The following is a 23,426-nucleotide window of genomic DNA, read 5'->3' as shown; positions in this document are numbered from 1 at the left end:
AGTGCCAACATTCAGGTCAGAGGCGGATGTGGGTAATTTGTCCCTCGTAAAATCTACCCTGTTGTATATTTTGTTTCTCCCATTATTGTCTTTTTCTTTCCCTTCTCAACTGGCACAGTTACTATCCCAAATACTCTTGAATGGGGAAGAAAGCCCCAGTGTGAGCTATAGACTACACTCTGGCGATCTCTGCCATTGCATGATCATGAAGCATGTTAATGATCTGACTAGCCTTACTTCTAAGGAAACAGATTTGAGATTTGGACAGATTTGGGCTTAACTTCACTAAATTTTTTTTCTAACATTCTGAACCTAATTTGCCAGAGTTAAGAGTTTACGACAGGGAAGACAATGCCACATCAGTTAGATAGCTTATTCTGTATCTCAGGTCCTTCCTCAGAACTGACTTTTTTATCCCCTGTTGTTTTAAAGATGTGATGAATCAAAAATTAGCTTCACTTGCTTCACCAGAGTGGGTTTTACTTACAATCAGTGATGACTTGTCTCATAACTCTAAACAATGCATGTTTGTTGATTGAAATATAAACTGCATTTTGCATGACCGATTGAACGATTTCCACTTGTCTCCTTCAGTCCAGGTTCATGGTGTAGTAGCAGAACTTGGATTAAAGTAATGACCACACTATAAATTGAAAACACAGCCCCTCGCATTGAAAAATATATATAGCAGTTGACCCCATGACTGCTTATCAACAGTTGATATATGTGACTTTGCCTTTATTCTGAAGCAGATCTGCAGGCCTGAATTAAATTTTGTGCAAGTGAGAAATTAAGGTAAAATGTTAGACCAAGTTATTGTTTTCTTAGGGTGTGTAACTTTGAGCATTACTTATGAGGACTGAACAAAGTACTGTCAAATATCATCAGCATATTACAGTATCTCACCACTGAAACACTACAAAATCCAGTTTGTATTTGGCTATTGTACTTCAGTGAATGAAAATAAAACTTATTTTGCTTCCATATATCTTTTGCTTTGTTTGCTAACAGGTATTGCAAGGTTTGGATTATTTACACAGCAAGTGCAAGATTATCCATACAGATATAAAACCTGAAAATATTTTAATGTGTGTAGATGAATCCTATATTCGACGAATGGCTGTTGAAGCAACAGAATGGCAAAAAGCTGGTGCTCCACCACCTTCTGGATCAGCAGGTAAGTCATATTTTCATGATGAACCATGTGGTTTGGGAAAAGCTGTATTTTGTTTTCATGCAGTTGCCCCTTTAAAATCAAAGTGAATTGAGTATTTTGAAAGAGGATTAATTGGTTTCCTGATTATGACAGAAATTACCTTGTGATCTGAGGTTGCCATGGGGATGAAAAGCTAAGCAAAAAAAGAAAGCTTACTAAGCTAACTGCAGTGGCAGGTTTCCAGCTAGTGTGTTGGCAGGCAGTTCAGAACATACATGGTATGAGTGCAATCAAGCAAGACTCTCAATGAGTGGATCCATTTACTGTTTTGCATTTTAGAACAGATCCTGGTGTTGAAGCGGGTCTTTGCGAATACAGCAGAGACTGTACTGCAATGTGTTATACAGTTGGATATAGAGGCTAAAGATAAGAAGAGCAGAGGATTTTAAAACAACCCACTGCTGCTGCCTGTATTGCCAGACCATACCTGACCATTAAAATGGGCTGGAGAAAAGGCCATGTGGGGATTTTGTGCCATCAGGACTGTCATTACTTGAATGAGAGAGGATCTATTGACATCATCCATCTGGTCAGTTTTAACTGTGTCCAGGGACTTTGGGTGAAATACAGCTGCAGGTAAATGCAACTCAATTGCCAAAATGATGGTGGAAAGTGAGAGATCCTACATAATGGAGGCTGAATTAGAAAGGCTGTAAGATTGCACATGGTACTTATAACAGCTCAGGAAGCTCATCTGGAAAGGAATGGTATTTATTAACCACAAAATAAACTCACTACTTTATGCTGACGTTTTGTACATACATGAGTCCCAACTTTCTTTTTATTGAAACAATTCATCCAAATACATTACAATCCAAACACATAATTTCACAATGGTAAATTATTAAAACAAGCTGATATAATTACAAAGTCAATTGCAAATATGCCTTCCTTAATATAGCAGCAAACAGCCTCCCTTCTAATGAAAATAGGGTCCGTTATAAATCTGTCATCTTCTGGGGTTTCACCTTTTAGGACACATGACTCCCAACCGGGACAACATTTCTCATGCAAGTTTTGATTTGATTTATTATTGTCACATGTATTGGGATACAATAAAATGTATTGTTTCTGCACGCTATACAGACAAAATGTACTGTTCATAGAATACATGGGGAGGTTAAGGAAAGGAGGGGGTGCAGAATATAGTGTTGCTGTCACAGATAGGGTGTATAGAACGATGTTGAAAGATCGACATGGTGGCACAATGGTTAGCACTGCAGCCTCACATCACCAGGAACCCGGCTTCACTTCCGGTCTCAGGTGACCTTCTATGTGGAGTTTGCACCTTTTCCTTGCGTCTGTATGGGTTTCCTTCCAGATGCTCCAGTTTCCTCCCACAGCCCAAAGATGTGCAGATTAGGTGGATTGGCTATGCTAAATTGTCCGTTAGTGTCCAGAGGATTAGCAGGGTAAATACGTGGGGTTACAGGGGTAGGCACTGGATGGGATTGTTGTTGGTGCAGGCTCGATGAGCCATATAGCTACCTTCTGCACTCTAGAGATTCTACAATTCTATATGGTGGGTCCATTCAAAAGTCTGATGGAAGCAGGGAAGAAGCTATACTTGAGTTGGTTGGTATATGTTCTCAGACTTTTGTATCTTTTTCCTGACTGAAGGAGGTGGAAGCGAGCGTGTCCAGGTTAAGTGGGGGCCTTGATTATGTTGGTTGCTTTTCTGTGGCAGCACAAAATGGAGACAGGGTTAATGCTTGGTATGGCTCCTGCTCTGCCCAAGACTGCAAGAAACTACAAAGGGTCGTGAATAAAGCCCAATTCATCACTCAAACCAGACTCCCATCCCGTGTGGAAGGACGAGGACAGATTGTTGGTGATCTGGATATCTAGAAACTTCCAAAGTCCCAACCGGGACAATTATTTCTCTCACAAGCCCCTACTTTCATTTAAACAATTATTCAAATACATCATAAATTATAATCCAAATACATTATAATTTCACAGTGATACATTATTAAAACAGTAAGCTGATATAACACAATATCAATGGCAAATGTAGCTTCCTTGATACAGCAGCAAACAACTTCCCTTCCAGTGAAAATGGAATTCATTTTAAGTCATGTCATCTGTTGCTGTCTGGGATTTCGCTTTCTAGGACACTCAATTCCCAACTGCAACAACAGTTTTCACACAAGTCCCCAACCTGCACAGCATTTCTCACAAGAGTCCCCACTGAGACAATAGTTCTGCAGACCCTTCCCAGTGTTTGCCTTATAAGGGGTTCAAGATGATGAGTTCCACCTGGGCAGGCCATTACGTGTTACCAGGGAACTCTTACTTAACAAGCCCTACGGGGAGATCAGTTAGAGATTCCCCTTGGAATTCATGGGTGTTATCACAGTACTGCATTTGTGAGGGAAGTAATGTGTGTGCTTGTAGCTATTTAGGCATATCTTTGTTTTACAGAGTATTTAAGGTGAAACATCTTTTTTATTTGAGATCTCCTTCACCTGTTAATTAATGTTGAGTTCAGTTGGTTTGTTATAAGAAAAATTTTTAAAATTATATCTTGTCCAACAGAGTTCTTTCTGTTGGAGTCTTGGGGAATTTGTTTATTTTACAAGTAATTGGCCTCTACAGGGATTATAACACTGACCAGGTATTTCACTTAGTTTGAGCAAAGGTCACCAACATGAAAGGTTTCTCTTTCTGCTGATGTTGCCTGACCTGGTCTGTCTATGGTTTGAAAAGTGGATTTTGTGTATTAGCAAAGCTTTTAAGGAACCAATATTATGATTAGTATGTACAGTTTATGGCAGGAAATTAAAAAGATACATTTCATTTGTATGTTTGCAATATAAAATTTAATATATCTGCATTTCTGATGCTATGACTTGATTGACATTTCTGAAATTATTGAATTTATTCCATAATCTATCTATCCTGTATTTTAGGTCAGGCTACAAGAATTGGGACTGTCCTGTATATTCAGAGTTGCACCATAGTTAGAGGGTCATTAGATTGGTTCCACAGGTCGGCACAACATCGAGGGCCGAAGGGCCTGTACTGCGCTGTAATGTTCTAAGTTCTATAGTAGAGTAGGATTTCTACTTTAGTTCTATTTAAGAACAAATTCATGTATTTAAACCTTAAAAATTGAATTAATGGTTACTGGGGACTGATACTAAGGTAGCAAAATCTCATGTAGTTGTTAACTGAAAATATTCAACTGCTAAAATTAAGCAATTGGTGATATTTTAATTTTCAAATCAGATTACATACTGGAATTCCCTCTCTCATCCATGTTTGGGCTGTCTACCAATACTTCATAGGCAACCTGTGCTTCCTTTGAGTTGAAAGCAGGCATGCAGTGAATGGAATTTACAGCTAGCACTCTACTATTTTAATGGAATTTAAATTTGAAAAATAGCATTAAATGTTCGCTGTATATTCTTGATCTTTCAAATAGGCAGAAAAGCATCACATTTGAAGACCATATGATTCAGGCTAAAAATATTAAGTTTGTTGTAAGGCGCAAAATTGTAAAGCAAGATAAATCAGCAGATAAAATGCAGTGAAATATTTGAAGTTATTTGCAACATAATAAATGTTTCAAAACCTCGAACAGTACAGCCCATGATGTGCCAAACATGACGCCAGATTAATAATCCCTCTGCCTGTCCTTGGTCCATATCCCTCTATGCCTTGCATATTCATGTGCTTACCTAAAAGCCCCTTATACGCCCCTTTCATACCTGCTTGCACCACCACTCCTGTATGTAACAAAACTTACCCCTCACATTTTCTTTGAACTTCCCCCGTCACCTTAAGTTCAAGTCCTCTAACATTAGACATTTCAACTCTGGGAAAAAGATTCTGACTGTCAACCCCTATCTATGCCTCTCTTAATTTTATTGACTTCTATCAGGTCTTGCCTCAGCAACTGCCACTCCAGGGAAAACAACCCTAGTTTGTCCAGTCTCTCCTTGCAGCTCATACCCTCTAATCCAGGCAGCATCCTGGTGAACCTCTTCTGCACCCTCTTCAAAGTCTCTACTGTAACAGGGCAGCCAGAATTGAACGCAATACTCTTAAGTGTGTCCAAATTCTTGTTATTTTGCCTTGGAAACCTATAACATCAGGACTTCAGATTCCTTTAAGTTCTATTCCACTGTAAAGTTTAAACAAGTAACTAAAGATTAGCAACAATATCCAGCCCAATTCACAAAATAAGAACATAAATAGGAGCAGAGTTCGAGCTTTTCATGTCTGTTTCACCATTTAATAAAATCCATGTCTGATCTTTGTCTTCAACTTCTCTCCTGTCTTACCTCCATAGCCCTTCACATTCAAAATCTAATGAATATGAACATTTCCATGTCCTTCACTTTTTAAAAAAATTCTGTTTTTCTTAAAGCAGATAAATAAAATAATTATCCACATCTACTTCGGCCACATTCTTGCCACTCACTTAACCTATTTGTATCCCTTTTGCAGCCTCTTGGCGTTCTCCACATAGTTTGCTTTCCCAACTAGCTTTATTATCTGTAATCTTGGATACATCTCAGTCCTACATCTACGTCATTGATACAGATTTTAAATGTTTGAATCTTGTGGAATGGGATGGAGTTGGACAGTGGGGGGTGGGAGATTGCACAGGGTATCTTTAGAGTACTCCCAAATCCAATACTGGAGAGCTAAGAGATTATGGGCATATATTCAACTTCTCTTGTTAGCCACAGTTGGAGCACTTTTTCTCAAAGATGTTTTCATTATTACTGGCCATGAGTTGCAAATTATAGATTTTTTTAAAAGTCTGCAATTGTTTATATACTATCATATCTTTTAATCTGCTTTTCCAACCTACCTTCGCTGACTTGTTACTCATACATGCATAGTTTACCATGTTTCAATATAAGACCGTAATTTTTCAAACTCAAGATAGAATTAATCATATTGTAATCATTCTCAGAGGGTCCTTCGGTACAATGTTGTGTTAATCCTGATTCATTGTGCAATGTTGAAATAAAATGCCTGCTTCTTAGTTGGTTACTTGACAGGCCTAGAAAAGGATCTTGAAAGCATTTCATGAATTCATTCTTCAGGCTATTTCTGCAGATGTGGTTTCCCCAGTCTATATGAAGATTAAACTCCTGTTTTTCTCATTTATAACCTTTGTGGCATACATCTCTAATTTCCTGATTTGTGTTCTGCCTGGCACTATAACTTCTAGTTTGTGGCCAGTAACCTACAGCCATCTGGGTTTTCTGCCCCTTGTTTCTTAGCCATTCCCAAACTGATTGTACATCTTGATTTTCCATGCTAAGATCCTTTATCTCTACTGTATTTATCCCACCCTTTAGTATAAGGGTTACCCCAACCCATTCCATTTTCTTTTTCCCTTCTCAAGATCAAGTATTTTAGAATATTTAGTTCCCAACCTTGGTCACTCTGCAGCCAAGCTTCCATATAGGCTATTAGATCAAACCTATTTAATTCTAGCTGTACAATTAATTCTGTTATTTCATTATGAATGCTTTGCACATTTGAATATAATGCTTTCTGTTTATTTTTCTATGATATCACTTTAGTCCGCAATGTCCAATTATTTTGCTAAGCTGTCCATTCCTTCCTGACCCATTCTTCCTTTTATAACCCAAATTGCGCCTCTGCTCTACAGCCTTGATATTTTTCTTCTTGTTTTTGCATTTACCCTTCACTGACTTCTCCAACTTCATTAGTTTGAAGTCTTATCTACACCCTGGGTTGTCAGTTTGTTGGGGCACTTGTCCTAGCCCCACTGTGTTACACAGTGAGCAACTCTCACTTTCCCTGGAACTGGTGCCAATGCCTCATGAATCAAAACCCTTGTCTCTCATACTATGCTCTCAACTCTGCCTTTAGCCTTCTAATCTGTTTATCCTGTGACAATTTATGGGTATTTCAGAAACCATCCTGCAGTATTCTCCATTTTAGTTTGAACTCCAGCTCTTCCAACTCTATCAGAAGAGCATTCCTAGTTTTGCCTATTCATTGGTTACTCAGTGGACAATGTCACCGGGATCCTCGCCCTCCTCTTCTTAAGTTGTTTTCCAGCTATAAGTGTTTGTAACCTCTGAATAGATGATACAACCTTTGGAATTCTTGGTTGCAGCACAGAGAAACACCATCTATCCCCTGATTATACTCATACCTATGACTTCTTAAATATTGTGATGGAACAAAGCTTTGTTTCTTCACTATTTGTCTTGAGCCTTTTATTGCCTCCATGCCATCAGTCTGATGGGCATCAAGAACAAGATTTTCCATTTTGCATTGGCACCATGGTATTTGCATCAAACACAGGTCCACACTCTACACTGAGTTAGGAGCAGCAAGATGACTTTGATTTGGGCTGGATTGGCCAATTAATGGCAGAACAGCATGTTCATCATCTAATTAAGAATTATCTAAGGCAAAAATCTTATCCCAAATCTTAGATAAACCAGAACTACTTCCAGCTCTCCATCAGGAAAATCAAAGCCTTCAAGGTAGATATTCTCCCTGGTGGTTTCTGGGTAGCTGCCTGACAGTCCCAATGGAAGGGAAAGTTCATTTTGAGAGGAGCTGGGGTCTTGTGCGCAAAAGGGACATTGGACTGTACATGTTACATCTACAAAATATGTATCAATACTTAGTTCTGAATAGAGGGCAGATTTGTTGAGACCAAAACTATATATTTGTATACAAATAGTCAAGATTTTAAAGGCTTGCTTTTGGACTGTACATAAGATTGGTAAAGCTCAAGTGACTTGATTTATTATTGTCACACGCATTAGTATATGGTGAAAAGTATTGTTTCTTATGCACTGTACAGACAAAGCATTCCATACACAGAGAAGGAAAGGAGACAGTGCAGAATGTAGTGTTACAGTCATACCTAGGGTGTGGAGAAAGATCAACTTAATAAATGGTAGGTCCACTCAAAAGTCTGTTGGCAGCAGGGAAGAAGTTGTTCTTGAATTGGTTGGTATGTGACCTCTGGCTTTTGTATCTTTTTTCCGATGGAAGAAGGTGGAAAGGGTATGTCTGGGTTGCATGGGGTCCTTGATTATGCTGGCTGCTTTTCTGAGGCAGCGGGAAGTGTAGGCAGAGTCAGTGGATGGGAGGCTGGTTTGCATGATGGACTGGGCTTTGTTCATGACCTTTTGAAGTTTCTTGTGCTATTGGACAGTGCAGGAGCCATATCAAGCTGTCATACAACCAGTGCCACAGAGTGGAACGATTGTTGATGTAATCTTTACTCTTTTCACGAGCTCCACCACAGGAGATAGTGAGCAAATCAAAAAGGGAGAGTTAGTAGGATGGCTGGCAGCATGTTTTGGCGTACCCACACTCTGCAAATGAGATGGGGATAATTTACTATGATCAAGGACACAACCAAAATCTTAACTCTTTTTGAAGTTTATAATCTCAAAACAAGGTTTCCTTAATGCAATAATGTTTTAATGCGGTTGCATGTTCATAGTTTGCATTGCCTCCAGTATCCTTGATGATAGGATATCAACAAAATGTGAAATAAGCAGCACCGTTTTATGTAGCTTTCCATTTCATGATGCTGACTATTTTTTTGTTTTATTTCTGCAGTGAGTACTGCCCCGCAGCAGAAATCGGTGAGTAATTTGTTGGTTTTGCTGTGCAGAGATTATTTATACTGATGGCAGCCCTTCAGAATTGCAACTAAATTATCAGCCTCCCAGAAATAGAACTCAGCAGTCGAGACATTTGTAAACACTCAATTTGTTTCCTTTAGAAGAGGACTGTTAGGTGAAAATTCTTACAATAGGCATACCAAAACATTTCACTTTGTGATTTACTGGGTCCAGTATTCCATGTTTATTACAATTTTTGTTTCCTGTTCATTTCCTTCCAACTGCTTAACTACACTGCATAATTTCATTTATCCTGTCTCTTCCTCCGCTCTTTGCTCATTTATTTTGTCTCACCCCCATCTGGTTTCTTCTGTTGATCAGCTTCTACCTTCCTGTGCATCAGATATTTTAATGTTTTATTACTCACAACATTTCTTTCTTTTCATTATATCTAGCTTCACATTCTTCTTTTTTTCATTTTGTTATCACTTGATTTCACAGGGTCTTTGACTCTCTTCTCCTCAACATCTCCAAACCCTCCACTGCATCCCCAGTTCCAGTCCTCCATGAGCCACAACCCTCTTCTGCACCCCCACGCACCTCAACTTCAGGCACATGCTTCACTTTTTCTACAAGGTTCTCTCATTCTCCCATGTGCAGTACCACTCGCTCAGGCTGTAGCAAGCAATCCCTCTGGTGCAGACCCTACCTCTCCCCTGATTTCTCTATCTCTTTCCCTCCTTCTCCTCTCTCCCTTCAGCACTCTGGTGGCCCTTCGCGTGCCCCCAGCCCCTCGGTGCACCCCACACGCACCACCCCTCCATTGCGTGGGCTTTCACAGATTTAGCCTGACCATGAGGGACCTGTGTAATGAGCTGTCTCTAGTTCCAAGTCTGTGCTGTGCTGTATTTCAATATTACTGCGAGTAAAGAACTTTGAATTTCACAACATGTTCAATGACCTTTTTGGACCAAGTTACCACATCTTTTTGTGATGAGGAGAAAAGGGCAAAATAAATGAAAAGAAAAATTTGAGGTTCAGCACAGTGCTATGAAGGCTTGCACAGTGAGCAGCTAATCTGCAACATGAGCAGCAGTTGTCAGCTTTGATTTAGCGGATTTGTGAGTTTGCCACTGAAAAACAGTTAGCAGCACCATGACTACGTTCGGGACTATTAGTGAGTAAGAACAGTTTTTGCTGGTAAATGGAGTTACAAACGAGGTTAAAATTCTCATGAGTGTGTGTGGGACAAAGACTTCCAGGTTAGTGAGGAATTTATCAACACCATGGAGACTGGGCTACATTCTATTTGTGGATTTAGTTACATTCATTCAGAATCCCTAGTCTGTGGTATTAAAGAGGTCAGCATTCAGAGTTATTTGTTGGGAGAAGCCGCACTGACTTTCAAAAGGCTCTAAATTTCTCAGGGAATGGAAATGGCTACCAGCCATGAAAAAGATATTCAAAAGGCCAGTGGTACAATGGGGTGGGGTACAATGCATCAAATAAAGAAAGAGACTGCAAGCAAAAAGGTGAAAGCAGTGGAATCTATGAACGCTGTTTATCACGGTTGCACTAAGTGAGTCATTTAGCTAAGAAACGCAGGGGTGCTAAGAGCAGGTTGAAGGCTGAGTAGGGACATTTGAATTTGAAAATGTCCTCAGTCAGTTGTGCATCACCTAAAAAGCACAGCGCAGAAAGAGGAGTGCTCCTACAACATGTTTAATGTGAGTGAGGTTTACGTGAAGCTTATCTCTGTTACAGTGGAAAGGAAATTAAGACTGAGGTGGACATAGGACCCTTTGCATTTGTAAGGAGACCTACAGAAAGATTTGCAGCTCTGAGCAGGCGCCTGCCCTTACTCAGGCAGGAATCCAAATTCAAATGTACACCAGAAAGGTGTGCACCTCAAATGCTTGGAGCATTTGAGGTGCACATTAGGACATAGAACAGAACAGCATAGGAACCAATCCTTTGGCCTACAATGTTGTGCCAAACGTGATGTCAAACTAAACTAACACGTAGCATGCAATCAAAAACACTGATCCTGGTGATACAAGAAAAGGGTCTACTTTACTAAGATGTGACTGGCTCAGTTGAACTGGGATGAGTTAAACCACACACAAGTGACAGAGGAAGTTATTCCCAAATATTCTGAGGTTTTCAAAGGTAAACATTCAATACAATCATGACTGATCTTGTCTCAGCCTCAACTCCACTTTCTGACCCGTTCTCCATAACATTCATGAGATGAACAGGGTGCATTGTGCGGCACTACATTTAAGATGTTAGTAGATCCTCAGACTTTTTCAAGCCAAGGACAGTGCCTTACGCCATGAAAGGCAAAGTTGTGGAGGGGTTAGAGCTGCTGCAAAGGCTTTGAATTATTGACCCTATTCAGTTTTCATGAAGGGCAGCTCCAGTTGTTCCTCCTCTTAAAAATGATGGCACTATGCATGCATGCGGAGGTAACAAACCTACCATTCTTCAGGCCTCCAAGTTGGACAGTTACCTGTTGCCATGGGTGAAGGATCTGTTTTCAATCCTGGCACGAAGCAAGATGTTCCAAAATTTGGCATCAGCCACCCCTACCAGCAGCTTTGGTTAGAGGAGGACTCAAAACAGTATGTCACAATTAACACTCACAAGCACAGCCATCTGGTTTTCGGGGTGTCCTCCAGTCTGGTGATTTTTAAGAGGACAATAGACAGTCTATCACAGGGATTCCTCATGGAGCAGATTACTTGGATGACATTCTGATTGCAGGATAAACTGAAGAGGAACACCTCAACAACAACATAGATCAAGTATTAGAGGTTTTCAGACGCAAGGCTGCACCTGAATCATAACAAGTGCATCTCCTAGGTATAGTGTGGACAATATTTGGGTCACAAATCACAGTGCAGGATCTGTCCCCAGTGGAAGACAAAGTCAGAGCTCTCAAGGAAGCTCCAAATTCCAGAAGTGTGTCTGAGCTCAGGTCATTTTTGAGCATAGTAAGTTAGTTTCTGCCAGCCCTTTGAACAGTATTGGCACCACTGTACCTATACTTCACAAAGAAACAAAGTGGTAGTGGGGGCCAGCACAATAGAAAGCTTTCAAGGACATGAAAATTCTACTACAATCAGCTAATCTGGTTCACTTTGATCAAGACAGCAAATTCATTCTGTCATGCAGTGCCTGACCCTATGGTGTTGGGACAGCACTGTCTCCATTGATGGGGGACAGGTCAGAAAAGTGCATTGGTTTTGCATCATGTACGCTGACAACAGCTGAGAAGAGATATTCGCAATTAGACAGGGAAGGTCTAGCCATTGTCTTTGCTGTGAAACAGTTTCATCAATACATTTATGGTCATTCATTCACTATATGTATTGATCACAAGCTGTTGAATCTTTTCAGTGAATCCAAGTGCATTCCTCCCATGGCTTTAGTGCTGGACCTTCGCATTGTCAGCCTACAAGTATAACATTGTTTGCAGGGCAGGGAAGGACAATGCAAACGCAGATACAGCGAGTCTTTACCACACATGTCCACTAAGACGTTATTTCCTCCTGAGACAATTTTCTTGCTTGAGAGACTTCCACATTTTCCAGTGAATGAACAACAAAGAACAAAGAACAACCCAGCACGGGAAACAGGCCCTTCGGCCCAACGAGCCCGCGCCGCCACATCGCCCTACACCTATTCTACCCTGCATGTCTACGAATGGGACCCTACTCAGTCAGATTCAGGGAAGAAATAGTGTCAATTTGGTGGAAAATGCGGAACAGATTAAGCAGCGGGTGGACCGGGATTCTGTTCTATCCCAGGCAAAGCAAAAAGATGAGATAAGTCTGCAGGATGGTTGTATTCTTTGGAGGTCCAGAGTGGTCATCCCAGTCCTGGTTGTTTGCACATCGTGGATGAAGTTTGTGAGGCTCAGCTGGGTGCTTCCCGAATGAAAAGTTTAGCCAAGTTGTATGTTTGGTGGCCAAATGTGGATCACAACCTGGAGATCAGGGTAAAATCATATTCTATGTGTCAGAGCAACCAGCAGCTGGTGCCATCAGCACCACGACACTCGTGGGAGTGGCCTGATTGTCTGTGGTCTAGAATCCATGTGGAGTTTGCAGAGCCTTTTTATAGTTCATATGTTTCCAGTCATCATCGAACAGATTCTAAGTCATTAGAAGTATGCATCATGAGCACCACCAGAGCTCCCATTATGACAGAAAAGCTAGTGCAAGTTTTTGCAACCCATGGTTTACTGGATTCTCTTGTTTCTGATAATGGTCCAAAGTTTACAAGTGATTTGTTCTAAGAGTTTATGCAAAAGAATGAAATGCCCCATGCGAATACTTCACCTTTTCATCCAACTTCAAATGGTTTAGCAGAGTGAACTTTTCGGACACTGAAAGAAGGATTGAGGAGAAAGACAGGTGATACTTTGGGAACAAAGCTCTCATGGTTCTTGTTCCAATATCATATCACGCCGTAAACAACAATGAATGATTGATTGCGTCTATGTAAGGAATTTTGACAGTAACCAATGATGGCTGCCTGGAGTTATTCTCAATTGATGTGGTCTATTTTTGGGAATGAAACTGACCATTGGAAGAATTGTTCACAGACACAGGATCATATTTGTATATACCACGACTTGGAGATAGCCAAGGTTTCAGATAACATAGTGGAAGGAAATGCTGCTGTGGACATTTGATAGGGAATTGTACCTTGTGTACAAGGATTTCCAATGGACTCTACTCCAGGAGAAAATGAAGGACATTCACACACTGACATTTAACCTATTCTTGTACAAAGGTCCAGCTCCACTGAAACAATCCTCACCTAGTGTCTACTGAGTTACCCAGTGGGACCCATGGGTCACAGCATAGTTGCAAAGTTCCTGAAAGACTGACATTTAGTTGAGACATGAGTTTCATAGCTCCTTTCCTTAAGGGGAAGTGGAATTAAGAGGGGTGAAATGTTATAGTGTGCATCTTCCTATTTCAGTGTAAATACTGATGAATTTAGTGGGTATGAGCATGCATGCATGATGTCAACAGTAACATGAGCTTTCACACATTTAGTCTTGCCACAGGGCACTTGTGTAACGGGCTCCAGTTCCGAGTCCATGCTGTACTGTATTTCAGTATTTTTATCAATGAAGAAGATTGAATGTCACAGTGCCAAGTTACCGGAGTCATAGAGGTTTACAGTGTGGAAACAGGCCCTTCAGCCCAACTTGTCCATGTCGCCCTTATTTTTTTAAAACCCCTAAGCTTATCCCAATTGCCCGCATTTGGCACATATCCCTCTACACCCATTGTACCCATGTAACTATCTAAATGCTTTTTAAAAGATAAAATTGTATCTGCTTCTACTACTACCTCTGGCACCTTGTTCCAGACACTCACCCGCCCTCTGTGTGAAAAAATTGCCCCTCTGGATACTCCAGTATTAGACTCCCCTATCTTTGGGAAACGATGTTGACTATCTAGCTGATCTATGCCCCTCATTATTTTATAGACCACTATAAGTCACCCTTCAGCATCCTATGCTCCAGAGTAAAAAGTCTCCAGCCTCCTCTTGTGACTCAATCCATCATGTCCCGGTAGCATCCTAGTAAATCTTTTTTGCACCCTTTCTAGTTTAATAACATCCTTTTTATAATAGGGTGACCAGAACTGCACACAGTATTCCAAGTGTGGCCTTACCAATGTCTTGTATAACTTCAACAAGACATTCCAACTCCTGTATTCAATGTTCTGACCAATGAAACCAAGCATGCTGAATGCCTTCTTCACCACTCTGTCCACCTGTGACTCCACTTTCAAGGAACTATGAATATGTACCCCTAGATCTCTTTGTTCTGTAACTCTCCCCAACACTCTACCATTAACTGAGTAAGTCTTGCCCTGGTTCAAACTACCGAAATGCATCACCTCACATTTGTCTAAATTAAACTGCCATTCGTGAGCCCACTGGCCCAATTGATCAAGGTCCCATTACAATTGAAGATGACTTTCTTCACTGTTCACTATGCCACCAATCTTAATATCACCTGCAAATTTTCTAACCATGCCTCCTATAAACTGATCCAAATCATTAATAGAAACAACAAATAACAGTGGGCCCAGCACTGATCCCTGAGGCACACTGCTGGTCACAGGCCTCCAGTTTGAAAAACAATTCTCTACAACCACCCAGAAGCCAATTTTGTATCCATTCAGATACCTCACCCTGGATCCCATGAGATTTAACTTTATGTGGCAACCTACCATGCAGTATCTTGTCAAAGGCCTTGCTAAAGTCCATGTAGACAATATCAACTGCACTGCCCTCATCTTCCTTCTTGGTTGCCCCTTCAAAAAACTCAATTAAATTTGTGAGACATGATTTTCCACTCACAAAGCCATGCTGACTGTCCCTAATCAGTCCTTGTATCTCTAAATACCTGTAGATCCTGAGTCTCAAAATACCTTCCAACAATTTACCCATCACAGATGTGAGGCTCATTGGCCTGTCGTTCCCACACTTTTCCCTGCAGCCCCCTTTAAACAAAGGCACAACATTTGCCACTCTCCGATCTTCAGGCACCTCACCCAGTAAGTTATCTTCCTGATGTCACTTCCAATTAACTCTTGACTGGTTCCCTAAGATGTAAGTCATTGTGGGAACATACTTCTCTATATAGCTTTTCTTGTTATTTTGTTACCTTTATAGCTTTCCATTAAGATAACAGAACATCAGAAGGTAGTCTATGTATCATCTTACTTGTGAAGACTTGATTGTGTCACTTCCTAATGATTGATGTTCATCTGGCCCAAAAGACAGAACTAATACGTCTTGAGTGTACTGGAAAGTTCAAAAACCTAAATGTAGCTTCTTAGTGACTGCTGATGCCTGAATAAAAAAGTCCAAGAGCACAGAATCTTAAAGTAATACAGCAATTCAAAATGACTACAATACTTATAAAATCATAAAGCTGTTAAAGTTGAGGTAGCAAATTACAGATTACAGAATACCATATTCTATTAATATATATTCATACGAAATGAAAGTCATAGAAGCTACATAAATACAACACTGACAACAGTACCTGATAATAAAAACCACAGCAATGCATAAGTCTGTATAATTTAAAGGGAAGTGACTGTTCCTCCTGAACATACTTTGAAAGTTGAAAAGCTGAGACAATCAGTTGGAATGCACTTGTAGTCAAAAATTTCACATCTTATGATACTTCTTTTAAAAATCATTTACAGGATTATGGACATCACTGGCTAGGCCAGCATTTATTGCCCATCCATAATCGCCCTTCAGAAGTGACTTAAATGTTGAGTTCGTTGATTAATTTTGATTCCTCAATAATTGCACATAACTAACTAAAACTATTAGAATCATTAAATTTGGATTTCCCTATATTGTGAGTACAGTGACTTGTATCTGTAGCCAGGTGGTGGGCTTATTCGGCTTCCCATCAGACATCTGATATTTCAGCACTTTTGGGAATCTTCAAGCACATAGGTTTGACATGTGATAGATCAAATTGCTGGTCTTCGAGAGGAGTCTGAAAATTTGGCAAAACTGCCTGTTTAAATATTCCATCACAATGAAATGGAAGACAATCTGAGAATAACTTACCACCTAATGAAGCTAATTTTGTACAGTGAAAATGCAAAGAACACATAGGAGAGTGATTAATCTATGTGAAAAGCCTGCATGTTAAGTGGCAGCTGATTTGTCTAACACACTACTATTTTGGTTTAACAAGCAAATACAATGGATATTTGCCAAAATGGTATTAGGTTTAAATTGGAAACTGGCATTGGGAAAAATGTTTGGAACCTAACTCTCAGTTCTTCACCATGCATTTTTAATGTAGGTTTTCTTCCTTCCTTCATTATCATTGCAAGATATTTTGAATTTGAGTATTGTCATATTTAGAGGATATGAATTAAATTGTGGTGAAATAAAGAACATTAACCATTGAATGAGTCTGAAAGCAAGCACTCAAGTACAGCAAGCAATTAAGAAGGGGCAAATAGAATGTTGGCCTTCATTCTAAGAGGATTTGAGTAGAGGAGCAAGGAATTCTTACTGCAGCTATACAGGGCCTTGGGGAGACCAGGCCTGGAATATTGTGTTTTCCTTATTTGCCGGAGCGGAAGTGCAGCAAAGGTTCATCAGGCTGATTTTGAGGATGGCAGGATTATCATATAAGCATAAATAATTAGGCCTGTAGTCACTGGAGTTTACTGGAGTCACTGGACAGACTGGATGCAGGGATGAACAAAGGGCTACAGTTTCAGGATATGGGCTGGGCCATTTAGGACTTAAATGAGGAGAAATTTCTTCACTGAGCATGGTAACCCTGTAGAATTCTCAAACAGAAGGCTGTAGAGGCCAAGTTACTGAATATAATTAAGAAAGAAATAGATTTCTAGACATTGTAAGTCAAGGGATATGTGGCAAGAGCAGGAATATGGCATTGAGATAGAAGATTAGCCACGATCATATTGAATGACGGAGCAGACTCGAGGGGCCACATGTCTCTATGACACTAACAACCTAACAGGTAGATGCATTAGTTTGTTTATTGTTAGTGTCACAAGTCAGCTTACATTAACACTGCAATGAAGTTACTGTGAAAATCCACTAGTTGCGTTTGGCACCTGTTTGGGTACACTGAGGGAGAATTCAACATGGCCAGTGCACTTAACCAGCACATCTTTCGGACTGTAGGAGGAAACCCGAGCACATGGAGGAAACCCACGCAAACACAGGGATAACATGCTGACTCCACACAGACAGTGACCCAAACCAGGAATCAAACTTGGGTCCCTGGCGCTGTGAGGCAGTAGTGTTAACCACTGTGCCACTATCTTAGGAAGAGCAGGGGAGTTGTTCCACTATCATTCATCAACATTATTAAAATAAATGGTCTGGTCATTTCCCACATTGCTGTTTGTGGGACTTCATTGTGTGCAAATTAGCTGTCACATTTCTTACTTTACAACAGTGACTACGTAGTAATAATATTTCATTAGCTGTGGGATTTCCTGAAATTATAAAAACGGTTGTGTGGAAATGCAAATTCTTCATTTGTTATACATAATTTTCAGCATCAAATGTGAGATCAATAAATCATTGCTATAATGTTTGTAGACCAATGAATTTACTTGGTATTGTTGAAATCACTTAATTTGTCCCACTCTGTAATTATGTAGATTTGACGTATACTAATAGTTTCTTTTAAGAAAAATACTGAAAGTACTTTAGACATATTGAAAATAAACCATGCTATATTTTAAATGTTGTTCCCTAATGAAAAAGGAAGAGAAAGCAAGTGAGCATTTATGCAGTGGTAAAATTAAATAAACTGAAGTTTGTTTTTTTTTGTATTTTCAAAATTTATAGTTCACAGCTCCTTGCAATTATTGATTATTTGTACAATAATTTTAGAGTATTGTGTATTAGCAATTTTTTTTCATGTTTCAGGGAGGAAAAATGTCTAAAAACAAAAAGAAGAAACTGAAAAAGAAACAAAAGAGACAGGCGGAGCTACTGGAGAAACGTATGCAAGAGATAGAAGAGTTGGAGAGGGAGGCAGAGAGGAAGAAGATGGAAGAGATTTTAACAACTGTTGCATCAAATGACCCAGAAGTAGAGAAAATAAATGAACTGAAAGAAACAGTGATAGATCATGTGGTAGATGAGGAACAACATAATGAATGCTGTAAGTGTTCTGAAAAAGACATGTGCCATGAATGGTATTCCTAAACATGGCAGTCTTGTCTAAGTACTTACGAGCATTGCAAGAACTGCCAAATTTGATATGTTTAAGCTTCTGTGGTCAGTTATAGAATTTATTTTTAGCTCCACTTGTATCACAAGAGTAAATGCTTCATATGACTTTTCAAGCCTATTAACATTTCAAATCTGCATATTGATTTGTAATATATTCTGGGGGTTACCCTTGACCTGAAACTGAACTGAAATAACCACATGGATATTTTGGTGACGTGAGCTGTTCAGGAGCTGGGAATTCTGCAGTAAATAACTTAACATCTAACTCCCCAAAACCTATATGCCATCTACAAGGCACAAATCGGGAGTGTGTTAAGATACTGTTCACTTGCATGCAACTGCAAAAGCGTCTAGAAGCTTAATGCCATGCAAGACAAAGCAACTTGCTTGATTAGCAGCCCATCCACCACCTTGAATTTTCATTCCCACACCACTAACACAATGGCAGCAGCGTGTACCATCTGCTCACCAAGGCTCCTTCAACAATACCTCCCAATCTTCAATCTCTACCACCTGAAAGGGAAAAGTCATGCATGCTAATATCACCACCTGCAAGTTTCCCTTTGAGCTGCACACCATTCTGATTTGTAATTATATTGCCAATCATTCATTATCACTGGGTGAAAATCCTGAAACTCCCTTCCTAACAGCACTATGGATGTACCTACACCAAATGCACTACAGCAATTCAAGAAGGCAGCTCACCACCATCTTTTCAAGGGCAATTAGGGATGAGAAATAAATGCTGGCCTAGCCAGCAATGTCCACATCCTGTGAACAAATAAATTAAAAACAAATACTTGTGAATCAGAGTTGCATAATGGTTAGGCCTGTCATGTTTGCATTGGTGAACCAATGTTTCATGTTCAAGATTTCTTTCAGTTTTGTTTTATCCAGTTGGTGCAGTGTCACATTTCCTTTTTTTTTTATTTTTCATAATTTTTGGTTTATTTGCTCTGTTCTGTTACTATGATTTCTTTTGAATAATTTTCTGTTTATTGATTTGCTAGATAAAGTTGATAATCAGGAAGAAAAGGAAGACACTGAAAAAGAAAATGTGAGAAAAGATGAAGTTGAAAATGTGGTTCCCAGGACAGAGCTGGAATGCGATGAGTCACCAAAAACAAATGGGCATGTTGAAAATGGTCCATTTTCACCTGACCAGCTTTGTGAGGAAGAGGAAGAAGAGGAGGAGGAGGAGGAGGATGATGATGAGGAATGCCCAAATGGAGAAGATAGTCCTGTTGATGGACCAAATGCTGAAAATTTAACCTTTAGTAACCCTTATGGACAGTTTAATGGAGAATTACAGAATGGACAGAATAAAAGTCCTGAGTCAGAGTTCTCTGAAATGTCTGAATCTGTGTTTTCTAAGCTTTTAGAATCTGCAGCTTGTGGATCAGATGGGTCAACAGTGACTGAGCGAGAAGACAGCAGTCCATCACAAGACAGGAGTAGAACTGTGTCTGCATCCAGCACTGGAGACATGCCAAAAAGTAAGTCTACAGATATTTGCTTTTTTATTATGAAGTGCATAAAGAAGTTGATTTATATAAATATATTCTTAATTCATACTGCTTGTCAGTTTGAGATTTGCCATAGGTTTTAATTAATACAAATGAACATATAAAAATTTAATTGTAAAAAAAAATCACTCCAATAAACAGTGTTGAATGATTGTTCTGGGTGAATGAGTTAATGTATTTGGCCTATATTAGGACTTTGCCACATGATAACATAATTTTAGAGTTGTATCTGAGTGAAGATTTATGAGACAATCAATTTAGACAATGATAGGAGCACTTTCATGCTGAAATGAAAGAAATCTGAAACTATTGATAAATTGCCTGTGGCATAGTTCATAATCAGTTGATTTTTGTTTTAGTGGCCCAGAATTTGCTGGGGTGTGCCCTTATGGTGTGCTGTATGACATTGGAATTTCTTCTTTCGCTTCAGCTCCATTTATTTTTGTGCTGCAGATTATTGGAAGTACAAGTTGATAGTGGAGTATCTGGAGCCAACAACCTTATCTCCTTCACCAATTAAATTAAAGATAAAGAAAGATATTGAATGAAGGAAATGGGGTGAATTAGAAGCAAATTCATTTCAGAAAAAGGAATGAAAAGAGTGAGAAAAAGATGCGATTAAAAAGGGGGGAAAAAAGAAAGCAAAAGTAATTTTTTGAAGTAATTTGAAAAAAGCCCTTAATATTTACAATTTGCAGGAAAAAGACTACATTTCCAGTTGCTCTGTTTCTGGATCTCTGAGGTTGACTGACATGTCAGGAGCATAAATCACGTAATTAAGAGGATCCTACTACATGAAATACTAGTTCACTGGTCAGGTTTAATTTATTACAGTGCAAATCCAACCTTTTCTTGATATACTGTCAGGTGGTGAATTCCTGTTTTTGCAAGACGAACAATGAAGAAACACTAACAGCAATTTGTGTGGACTTGCAATCCATGGAGTAACTCCTCCTTGCCCCAGATTGCTGTTTTTTCATGCGCTAATTAACGTTGTTTGCCATTAACTCAGTGTTACTTGTTTAGCAAATTCAGAGCCAATATATGTAAGATAGCAGCATAGCTCAGAAGGAGACTTCAGAAATTCATTCCAAAGTTCTGCCTATTTGCCAGAGGCTGCAATGTTTTTTTTTATTTGTTCATGGAAGGCAGGACGTCAAAATTTAGAATCCCGACTGCGGCATGAACTTTTGTAATTAAATTCTTGGAGCTTAAAGGTGGTTTGAACTTCCTGATGCCAAGCATCAGGAAGCTCTTTTTAGTTGCACCTGCATGTCATGCACGCCCATTAAAAGCCAGTTGTCTCCCCTTCCAGAATTAAGTTCTCTTTCAAAATTAAGTCACCTGCAAGTGAGAAAAACATGCCTTCAGATTCTTGAGTGCATATTAGTGGCGTGCACCCGGCAAGGAATTCACCTACTTATCTTCCTGTTCTTTGTAATGCGTAGCTGCAACTTTTTCCTCTTTCAGGACCATTCTTCTATGGCAGGTTGTGATTGAGCTTGAGCCTGTTAGTTGTTCAAGGTGCATGTTCAAGGGAAGAAGGATGCAATCTGCTGGGCAAGGATCAAGAAGGCTGGATAAGGGAAGGGTGGAATTAGAGCTAGATTAAAAATTCAATAAATAAAGTGTCCAGAGAAGGAAGCCGTCTCATCTGGAACAGGTTGCGAGGCAGGTTGCCTGAATTAGGGAGGAAGGGAGGCAGATCTTTTTTAGGACATGGAGGAAGCCGGGGAGGTAACGTGAGGGTGCAGGGTCTTGGGAGGGTGGGAAAGGCCATACATCTTGGCTGTGGAGGTCCTGTTTGGGGAAGTTTCTGGGCAGGGAAGGTGAGAGAGAGATTATCTTTAAGGGCAGGGTTGATGCTGTCATCTGAGGGTTCTGTGTAGCAGATTGAACATCACAGTAAGAGGGAATGGGATACAATATGTGACAGGTCCAGGAGCATGGTCAGGTAGCATATCATCTTGTGGGGCTGAGGGTGGGGTGGGGCTCAAAGGGGAGAGAAGGCATGTGGAGGGTGATGGTTATAGGCTCATGAGTAACTAGGTAGTTTAAGGGTAACAAAGGGGAAAGGAAGGTCTATATTGGAAGGGTTAAATGTGTTGAGGGGAGAGTGGAAGGTGGTGGAACAAGTGTGAAATGTAATGTGGAACATGTTTTACAAAGGAGGACACAAATACTATACCAGAAATGATGGGGAGCACAGGGTTTTGTGAGGGGGAGGAGCAGAAGGGAATCAATATTAATAGAGAAACAGTGTTGGGGAAATTGATGGGATTGAAGGTCGATAAATCCCCAGGATCTGATAATCTATATATCAGAGCACTTGAGCAAGTGGCCCCAGAAAAGTAGATGCATTGATGGTAATCTCAAGATTCTGTAGACTCTGGAACAGTTCAAACAGATTGGAGGGTAGCTAATGTAACTCCTCTATTTGAAAAGGGAGATAGAGAAAAAAAGGAATTATGGATAGCATTCAGCTCCCCCTGTTGAGCATTATTTGCGATGATGCTGCTTTTTGGCACTGCGTCTGGGATATTTTTAATTAGTTGGAAGGAGACCTTCCTGCCCCTTTGGCAGTTTTGGTGGGCTTTTTCATGGGCTCTTTGGTGGGTAGGTCTCTCAACTTTGGGCCTGCATTTTCGATTGACTCTTCCCTAGCCTTGATCTCCCCAAGGTACACCCCGATTCTGCTTTTGCAGCTCCATAGCTTTGCCAACAGTTAGTCTTCTCTAATGTTAAATTCTCCTGGACTTGCAAGAATCCAAGAGCACCACCCTTGAATTAACTTGCATTTTAAAGCTCAATAGCAGCTGTCACTGTTCAGCCTCTCAGAGTTGTTAATCAATGAATCGATGCACTCACCTGGCTTTTAGCTCCTTTGGTTGAATCTTGCCTTTTCAATTACCAGCTTATACTTTGGGCGGAATTAATGATCAAAGTTCCTCAAAACATCCTCATAAGACACCTGGCTGGCATTGTTCATCCCTGTGGGTGCCTAATGGCACTTCCTGACTCCTTGAGGAGAAGGAGCATCTAGAGGGAGATTGAGGTGCTTTGTTCCCCTCCTTGCCTAGCCATTGATATACTGTACGAATGGCTGGAGCAATGCAGGTCATGTGCATATTCAACAGCCACTAGATTTCCAAGGCAATCACCATTCTACGAAAACAGCCAAGTGCTCATGTGCTGCAACAGTCAGAACTTGGATGGCCCCCTCCATCTTTTGCTGAAGTCTGCAGATAACCTTTGGCCCCCCTGCCTGATATTCACCTGCCTGCCTTTGCGTCCAACAGT

At 40.1% G+C, this 23,426-nt stretch overlaps 1 protein-coding gene across 5 annotated transcripts in view; it reads left to right on the top strand.

Moving 5' to 3' along the window:
* The window catches only part of LOC145355416 (SRSF protein kinase 2-like), a 200,694-nt gene that overhangs the window by 143,946 nt on the left and 33,322 nt on the right, over positions 1-23,426 (top strand). For all 5 annotated transcript variants that reach the window (XM_080207494.1, XM_080207495.1, XM_080207491.1 and 2 more), the window contains exons 8-11: positions 1,012-1,177; positions 8,801-8,826; positions 18,292-18,529; positions 19,611-20,096. In XM_080207494.1, coding sequence (XP_080063620.1) covers positions 1,012-1,177; positions 8,801-8,826; positions 18,292-18,529; positions 19,611-20,096 — 916 coding nt within the window. The remainder of the gene's footprint in view (positions 1-1,011; positions 1,178-8,800; positions 8,827-18,291; positions 18,530-19,610; positions 20,097-23,426) is intronic.

Source organism: Carcharhinus amblyrhynchos, chromosome 19, assembly GCF_965287045.1.
Source record: "Carcharhinus amblyrhynchos chromosome 19, sCarAmb.v2.hapA, whole genome shotgun sequence".
Classification (NCBI taxonomy): Eukaryota; Metazoa; Chordata; class Chondrichthyes; order Carcharhiniformes; family Carcharhinidae; genus Carcharhinus; species Carcharhinus amblyrhynchos.
The sequence above is the reverse complement of the archived record's forward strand: the minus strand, read 5'-3'. Positions and strand labels throughout refer to the sequence as shown.